Source organism: Grus americana, chromosome 22, assembly GCF_028858705.1.
Source record: "Grus americana isolate bGruAme1 chromosome 22, bGruAme1.mat, whole genome shotgun sequence".
In the NCBI taxonomy this organism is placed as follows: domain Eukaryota; kingdom Metazoa; phylum Chordata; class Aves; order Gruiformes; family Gruidae; genus Grus; species Grus americana.
Window position 1 is genome coordinate 6,075,521 of NC_072873.1, and position 8,662 is coordinate 6,084,182.

The following is an 8,662-nucleotide window of genomic DNA, read 5'->3' on the forward strand; positions in this document are numbered from 1 at the left end:
CACATTAGATGTCATGCTGGCAGGCTCTGGAAGAATGAAAAGGTGAAAGGTGAAAGCTGGCAAACAGCAGAAGCAGACATTTTCTAAGCAGCCTGGAAAAATCATGGAGGAACTCCTCTCGTAATGCACACTAGGGCATATGAAGGAGAGGAAGGGGATTGGAACGGTCAGTGTGCATTGACCAAGGGTAAAACAGGCCTGACCAGTGTGATTCCATCCCCAATGATGGCATTATGGATGGGAGGGAGCAGTGAGTGTCGTTTACCTTGACTTTAGAAAGGCTTTTGACATTGTCTCCCACGACGTTCTTCTGTCTAGGTTTGGACGTTATGATCTGAGTGAGTGGACAACTGGATGGGTAAAAAACCACTGGATGATCAGGCTCAGAGAGTAGCGGTGGTGCTTAACAGGCCATACTCTAGCTGGAGGCCTGTAACATGTGGAGTACCATAGGCATCAACACTGAGGAGAGGTTGAGGGGACTGGACTTGCTCGGGCAGAAGAGGAGGGCTTGGGGGGACCGAACAGCAGCTTTCCAGTACCTGCAAGCACCCATCAGGAAGACGGAACCAGACTCTTCACAGCAGCAAGCGATGGGAGCATGAGCAAGAAAGGTAATGGGTAGACATTAAAAAATAAATAGTCAAATAAAAGAGGTTCAGCCTATGTGGAAGAAAAAACTTTTTCACCATGAGAACCATGAAGCATTGGAATCAGTTGCGCAGAGAGGCTGTCCAGTCTCCATCCTCAGTGCAAGCGCCTTAAGTGCATTCCCCATCCTGGAGGTTTGGCTGGCTAGAGTCAGTGCAACTGAGGGCTGTGTCCCTTCCCTCTTGTAACGCCGGAGCCAGTGTTCCCAGGGAGGACTTCAGCCAGGGCTGCGCCCCTTCTCATGGGAGCTGCTTGGAAGAGGAGACTTGGACTTTGGTTCCCACCTGAGCTCCAGCTCCAGCTGTGTCTCAGCCATGCCTGTGCCTGGCCATGTAACCTGCTGATTTGGACCTGAATGCATGGACTGACTTTCCCAGCTTGATGTCAGACTTTCCTCATCACTATGGACTTGTCTGATCATCTGGACCCTCACCTTACTCTCACTATTATCCCCAGGCTTTCCTTGTTCACCTCACTTGAATACTGCTGGACTGGGCCTGTTTTGGCAAAGCCAGTTCTTCTGCCTTCCTTGATATCTCTTGTCTGCTCCCTTCCTTTCACTCCAGAAGCTGCCTCGAGGTACTTGGTGTCTAGATTAGATGTTGTGCTGACAGGGTCTGGAAGAATGAAAATGAGCTCCTCCTACTTTTGGAGGAGACGGTGACAAAAACAAGAGATTGTGACATGAACCCCTCACCAAACCACAGTCTGGGGTTTGTAAGAAAAGAAGCAACACATGACACAAGCCGATAGCAGGCTGAGGTTTCCGGTATCAGCTCCAAACTTCATATATATAGAGTGCCATTCAGTACCTGTCTCCTGCCTGGCCATAACAACTGGTTTGGCTCTTCAGGACACTGGTAGAAGATGCTGCTTCTCCTTCTGCTCGCAAGCTCTTTTCTCCTTCTCCCATGGGCTGGGGCTGGTGAGTAGAGAGAGAGAGAGATGGGATTTAGATGAGGACGTGCAAGGGCAAAAACGGGCACTGAGCGGGAAATCAGTCGCGTACCTGCCTTGCTTTTCTCATATCTCTGCTCTCTGCTCTACTCATACCTCTCAGCTCAGACCGTGCCTGAAAGCAGTGACGCATTACGGGTACCAGTGTAGTGCCCTTTGACAGCATTTTAGCCATCCAGAGTCAGGTGAGGTCAGTCGTCCCCAGGAAGTGGTGCCTGTTTGTCGCTCAATTGTGCATAAGCAATGCACCCATTGGACAGCCCAAGGAAGGAGACCTATTGGCATCGTAGGCATATGCCGTCAGACGATGACCCTCTCTCCTCATGCTGCTCCAAACTTGATGGGAAATTGTGGCATACGTGACATTAACACTTCTCATCTCTCTTCCAGGAAGGATCATTGGCGGATGGGAAGCTAAGCCCCACTCCAGGCCCTACATGGCTTATTTATCAATTCAAAGTGAGTTAGGTGACTTTGCATGTGGAGGATTCCTGATTCGCCCAGATGCAGTGCTCTCAGCAGCTCACTGTGTGGCTGGAAAAAAGTAAGGCCCTGTCTTTCTTGTCCATGGGGTTTTTCCAAGTCTCACACAGTCATGAAGTGCCGCAGCCCTGGTCTGGGGTGAAAGAGCACTCCGTGTCTCTTCAGGCACAGCAGGGCTCTCTGTGAGCCGAGCCATCCCCTGTGAGCTGCAGGAATTGTCTGCCAAGGGCTGTGTGCCTGGGACAGCACTCCTCGGCAGAGTTCTCCTGGTCCATGGTTCCTACCACGGGTCAGAGCTAGCGTTGGAGAAGGGAGGCTGGTGCTCCCAATCCCTGCTTCTCTTCTGTCTTCAGAATGGGGCACCTCAGACCTATGTTAGCATGGGTAAGGGACCCTCAGCTGACTTGTGGAGGGATGCCAGGCTACAGGGGGAAACTTGAAGAGAAGTAATCTCTGGGGAGGCGTATCCCACTACCACCTCCCACAAACCACCTGCCATGGGGGAGGATGTGTGGCTGTGGTCAGCATAGCTGTAAAATGGTGGTGTTTCCTGGCAGGAAAGTGAACATCACTGTGATCCTGGGAGCCCACAACATAAATAAGAATGAGCCGACCCAGCAGGCGTTCCACGTTGGACACTGGATCATCCACCCCAAGTATTCAGGATATACCAGTGAAAATGACATCATGCTGCTGAAGGTACGCCCACACACATCCTTGCTGCCCAAGGGATGGCCCCCTGCTCACTTCCCCAACCTCATGAACTTGTTCCCATTCCTTTGCCTGCTCTGACCCTACGTTCTCTCTGCTTGGCAGCTGAAGCCAAGGGCCAAGCTGACTAAGTCAGTCAGTTATATCCCCTTCGCCAGTCACAAGGAGCGTGCGGAACCGGGAACTATGTGCCAAGTGGCTGGCTGGGGCTTGACATCGATGCCTGGGGATGTGACTAGTGTGCTGATGGAGGCGGACCTAAAGGTGCAGCATGAAAATATTTGTGAGGACTCCTTCAAAAACTACTATATGCGGCAGTCTATGATCTGCGTTGGCGATGAGAATGGCAAAAAGTCAACTTTCAGTGTAAGTGCTATTTTGGACTTCAAGCTTGGGATGAGGCTGGGCCTAGACAGTCAGGCTGGTTCTGAGGTGGGGGATTAAAATGAACTACGTTCTTCGAGATGATGTGCTGAGGCTCCTCTCAGGAACTCTGAAGCTGACGTGCTCTCTGAACCCGGGTGTAGTTTCCCAACTGTCAGCATCATGTGCCTTTTTACATGGCTGGGGATATTCCATCCAGGCTAGCCACTGCTCCAGCAGGCTGCAGATCTTGTGTAAATGCTTTGTCATATCCTCCTGACACAGTGGGGTGGCTTGGATATTCCCACGTGTCTAAAGTAGGACTAGAGGCTTCTTTTCAGGGATATGAAGGCAGTTTGTGCCAGGTGATGAATCTCAGATGGCCTCCAGGCCTGAACTGCTTCACGGATCAGCTTAGAGGAGTAGTGAGGCACCTACAAGCCCTGCAGAGCTGGGTCTGGTGGGAGATGGTCAAAAGAGGAGGTTCTTCACAGGGAGGGAGGCAAGAGGGCCAGTTTCTTCCTGAGGGCAGGGGGAGCCATGCTCTGACACGTCTGATGCCTCCCACTCCTTTTACCTCACAGGGGGATTCTGGCGGCCCATTAGTCTGCAACGGGAAGGCTCACGGCATTGTTTCTTATGGACCCAAATATTGCATCTTCCCTGAAGTATTTACCAGAGTCTCCTATTTTGAACGATGGATGCGTGCAGAGCTGAGGAAGTTTGCACTCCAAGACCGACCTGACTCTCCCTCCTCTGTCTAAAATGCTCAGTGCCCCGTTTCCACGATGCATCAAACATCTGCTGATGTTCAGAGGCTTCCGGGGCAGCTGAAATGGAGTCAGAGATGCCTTCGTGGCACATGCACAGGCTTCTGAGCTAAGGAATGTCTCCATGGCAAGTTAAAAACGCATGTCCCAAGTCCGCAGAGTTTCCCGTTATTCCCTCCTCCCACTGCTGCCCCACAGTGCTACCTCCTGCTCTGCTTTCTGGCCACCAATAAAAGCATGTTCAAACTTGCTTGTGTGTGCAGCCTTCTTGGGAACGGTGCAATGTCTGAGCGTGAGAATGAGGTGATGACACTCTCTGGGACAGGGTGAGCAAGATGCTGGTGAGGCATGCAATGGAGATCTCGATCCCTGCTGGCTGCAAATGCTGTCCCTCCTCTCCCTCAGCCTCCCCCACTTAGCAAGTACATAGTATGTACTTAGCAAGTACATACTACTGCTTTTCCAAAACAGTTACCCAGCCTTCCAGAAACAGAAGCGTCACAACATCCAAGGGGAGATCATGTGGATTTCTAGTACCAACCTGAAGCCATCTCAGGATCCTTAGACAGACTGTAACACCAGCCAGCCTGTTCCCACCCTTTGTCTTCTTTCCACCTTCTTGAACCTCAGAGGAAGCGTTTCCTTTGTAAAATACAGCCTGAGGGCTGAAATGTGGACATTTTCTCATACTGGATCATCTGAGCAGGATGTGGTTGGGCCAGGATGTGCCCTTGTGGGGTGGTGATGGGACAGAAAAATCCAAAGACGGCAAAGGGAAAAGCAGTCTTGCAGAGAGACAACCCTGACCACTCGCATGAGGGAGAGATGACTTTCTTGTTGGCTGGCTGGCTGGCCGCTGCTCCAGAAAGGTGTCTGTGCCATACCACCAGCTCCGTGGCTTCCTCTGCGATTCCCAAGTGGCACTAGTATTCAAGATGTTCAAGAGAGCTGTCAGTCAGTCTGACTTTCTTTTCCCATCCTGTTGCGTGACCTACATGGCAATGCAGGTACCTTCATTTCCTCCTTCCTTCCTTGGAAGCCTGGATTGATTTAACTGGCCTTACTCTGGATTTCTTTTGTAAAGTTCATCTTGGAGTCCCTTGGCTTGAAGGGGCGTGAGCCACAAGGCAATGGATTATCCACACCTCAGTCTAAGGCCTTGTAGGGTCCACTACCTGGAGACTTGCTCCACTCACGAGCACACGCGCAGAGGAAAACTCTCCGATATTTATAGAACACAAAATTAGAAAGTGCCTGTATGATAGCCTGCTTTGACCTACTACAGTACATTGATTGCACAGTGTCGGTCAGGATTCACAGCTCTGAACTCAGGTGCAGGGACCTTTACAGGAACAGGAGGTGTTCAGAGGTGCCCGCCGTGTTCCTAGAAGCACTTAGGGGTGCTACGTGCCTCTGATACCCTAGGTGACCTCACAGTCTGCTGCTCATGTTTCTGCACCTTTATCTGCCTAAATACCACTTGACCTTCTGTCTCAGCGTGGACCTGCAGATTTGTGCAGAGCTCAAATACAAAGGCCAAGCAGCAGCACTAGAAACAAACAAAGCTCCAAATAGTCTCCCATCTGCAGGCCCACCATTAGAACGGACATGGTCATGGGAATGCCATGGAGGACTAGTGTCTTGTGACAGTCTGGGGGAAAGACCGCTAGTTGCCTACAGACATACAGCTCAGATCACTCTGGCCATGGTTCCCTCACGCTTCATACTGCCTGGAGGCCATTTTCAGCTCTCCTTGGAAGGTACCAACTAATTCCTTTTTGGACAACATCTCCACAGGGATTTAAGGAGACTTCACACCAGGGATCACTCTTTCAATCTAGCACAGATGAGGTCAGGGCAGGTGTCCAGAGCTATCCCAGCAGGTCTTGAACACTCCATCCCATCCTCATGACAAGGTGCAGCACGTTCAACAGATTATTACAAACAAACAGCATCCTTGGGCAACCACACAGCCCACATGCCACTGCAAGCACTTCCCATTGAAACAATACCGGAAACGAGACATCCGAGCATTTCATTACAGCCAGGAAACTTCTTTTCATGGAAGTCTGGTGCATGTGACATTGCTCTTCAAAGGACTGGTCTGCAAAAGGCCAGAGAAACCATGGAATTTCAGGATCATCCAGGCACGAAGGGGCCTTAGCAGTCAATTATTACAACCTCAAGCTCAATTCAGGATCAACACTCCGTTAAGACCAGGTTGCTCAAGGCTTAGCCCGGTCACATCTTGCAGCCTCCAAAGATGGTATTCCACATAATGATTGTCAGAGCATTTTTTTTTTTTAAATTAAATTCTCTTAGAACCTCCACTTTTTCAATCTGTGATCATTGCCTTGTCCTCCCATCATGTACCTCTATAAAGGACCTGTGTTGGTCTTCTCAGTAGCCTCTCCGTTGGTACTGGAAAGCTGTCATAAGGTCCCACTAAGCCTTCTGTTCTCCAGGATCAAGAAACTCCATTCCCCGAGTCTCACCAGATACAGTGTGTTCTTCCAGCACCTTGGCCATCTTGGTCATCTCCACCAGACTCACCCAAGCTTATGAACGCCTTTCTTATACTGGAGGACTATTGGATGCACTATTCCAGAGTCTGTCTAACTAACCAGTGCTGGGTGAAAGGGAATAAACACCTACCTCCATAGCCTGCTGGCCAAGCGCCTCATGACACAGCTCCATACACCGTTAGTTTTCAAGCGCAAGAATCACAAACAGAAGTGCTGAGCAGAGATCAGCTTTATTGATATCAGTGTTGTCAAGGAGGGAAAGCGAGGAGAAATTTCTCCCCTAGAGTTAGCTAACAAACCCGTCTGGGTCCCACTCCACTGGGCATTTGGTTAAGTTATTGCAGGTCATGAGTTCAGTGCTGAACTAAGTTACCACCACTTGGCCCCTCCTCCTGGGGCATGCTTTTGAGCTCATTCTAGGCTACATTCATGGGGGAGGAGGAATCTCCAGAAGAAAGATGGGGCGCATATTAAGATATTGTTTCAGAAAGGCTTGTGAACACTGTTTGTACCTCTGATGAAAGGTGAGAACAGTAATGCTTTGTTGCTGGCTCAGTAATAGACGAGTGATTTAGCTACGTAACAGACTGGCTGTGTCCAGGAATTTTTCCTTTTTTATTTTATTAGTTGAGTTCAGCCTTGGACTAGAGCTACCCATCTTCCTATTCAGTCCTCATTCATCTGTGCTGATGTATTTAATTAAAGAGCAACTACAAATCTGTGGACTGCCTGAAACCTTACACTTGATTTCAGCTTTCGGGAAAGACAGGGCATTGGGAAAGAGAAGTACTCTCCATGAGCCAAGCCAGATCGCCCATTCTAAAGAGAAACAAGGTGCTCGTGTGCGATTTCATCCCTTTTTCATTTGCTGGTTGAAACACTGTCTTTTGCAGGAGAGATTCAAGGGTACTGATGCAGAAACAAACACTAAAGAAAGCTGAAACTGTAACTTCCTCCCTTCCCTCACCTAAATTTGACTTCCATGGCTCAGAATAATGCAGATAATAGCTGTGACTCAAGACAGACCTTACCGGAAACTTTTAACCTCACCCATACTACAAAGTACTCCTCTCCCTAATCATCCTCACCGATCTTGAGCTTAACCACAGATGAGCGAGATGTTTAATTGGAAGAAACTGTAAAGGCCGCCTTTTCCGCAGTACTGTTGCTCTCTGGTCTGGGACAATGTGTGGAAGGTGAGGCTACAGGATGCTTAAACTGGAATGATGCCTTCAAACCGTGAGGTGGAGAGGGAATTGTCCAAAGGGATTCACCTGGAAACAATGGCCAGAAATGTCTCCATAAGGATCCTTTTCTTAGGCATCTTCCACAGTCAAAGGGCATGGGCAGGGAATGAAATGACAGACTACCGCTGGACGGAACACAGCTCTGAAGGTCCAACTCCCACTTGTGGAAGTGCATCTAAGATGCATCCATGCCTGGGACCACTTCGTGTGGTGGTGATCTTGGACACAGATGCCCAGGTCTGAGAGACCCTGCAAGCCTGAAATAATGAAGTTGCACTGTGTTTGCCTACAACTCTCTCAGATGAAATTGGGAAATCCCTGCCTGCCCTGCTCTGGACAGGGGATTCACTGGTGGCTGCTGGTGGAAGGACTCCGAAGCAGGAGTAAAGCAGGTCAAGTAATAATCCATGAGAGGTCCATGATGACAGTTGAGGTCCATGAGACCAGGGGAGGAGTAAATGGAAGACTTCATGCAATGCCCAATTTACTGCCACTTCTGAATGGATGCCTAAAGATCCATTCCTGTCATACCAAAGCAGAGGGAGCTGTTGGAGGTGGCGGTGTCCAGAGGGCTGGGGACCTAGAGGGTGCCTTGCTGTAAGGTCGGGACTGGGATCTGTGGGAAGCAGCTACAGCAGTTCCCACCACGTCTCCCCAGAGTGGCTGAGACCTTCCAGGTACACTCAAACTTGCACCCCAGGCACGGCTGCACGTACGCACCAGAGACATGGATCAAGGCAGATAGAAATGCTCTGCATGCACACCAGCACCCACACCTAGGCACAGGGGTCCCCCAGTAACACTAAGACACTCAGCCTTAAACACTCAGTTGACCAGCAACCGCCCTGGATCCCAGGTCTCCCAGTTGCTGGCACCTGCTGTGGTGGTGCAACCCGCCACCTCTTAAGCCTCTCAGTATTTGGTGCAATTTCCCCCCGCCTTTTCTGGGCCACAT

General features: G+C 50.0%; 1 protein-coding gene across 1 annotated transcript; it reads left to right on the forward strand.

Moving 5' to 3' along the window:
- Window positions 1-1,481: 1,481 nt before the first annotated feature.
- On the forward strand, window positions 1,482-4,162 carry LOC129195350 (cathepsin G-like). The gene is made up of 5 exons (XM_054801302.1): window positions 1,482-1,576; window positions 1,999-2,152; window positions 2,649-2,790; window positions 2,908-3,168; window positions 3,750-4,162. The coding sequence occupies exons 1-5, from the start codon at window positions 1,519-1,521 to the stop codon at window positions 3,927-3,929; spliced, it is 795 nt and encodes a 264-aa protein (XP_054657277.1). The 5' UTR covers window positions 1,482-1,518; the 3' UTR covers window positions 3,930-4,162.
- Window positions 4,163-8,662: the final 4,500 nt, after the last annotated feature.

What these genes read in the sequence shown, in the direction of transcription:
- LOC129195350 (XM_054801302.1), top strand. Translation starts at nt 1,519, where the DNA reads ATGCTGCTTCTCCTTCTGCTCGCAAGCTCTTTTCTCCTTCTCCCATGG. An exon ending in CACTGTGTGGCTGGAAAAAA is followed by an intron (nt 2,153 to 2,648) that starts GTAAGGCCCTGT and finishes GTTTCCTGGCAG; the next exon opens with GAAAGTGAACATCACTGTGA. An exon ending in GCAAAAAGTCAACTTTCAGT is followed by an intron (nt 3,169 to 3,749) that starts GTAAGTGCTATT and finishes TTTACCTCACAG; the next exon opens with GGGGATTCTGGCGGCCCATT.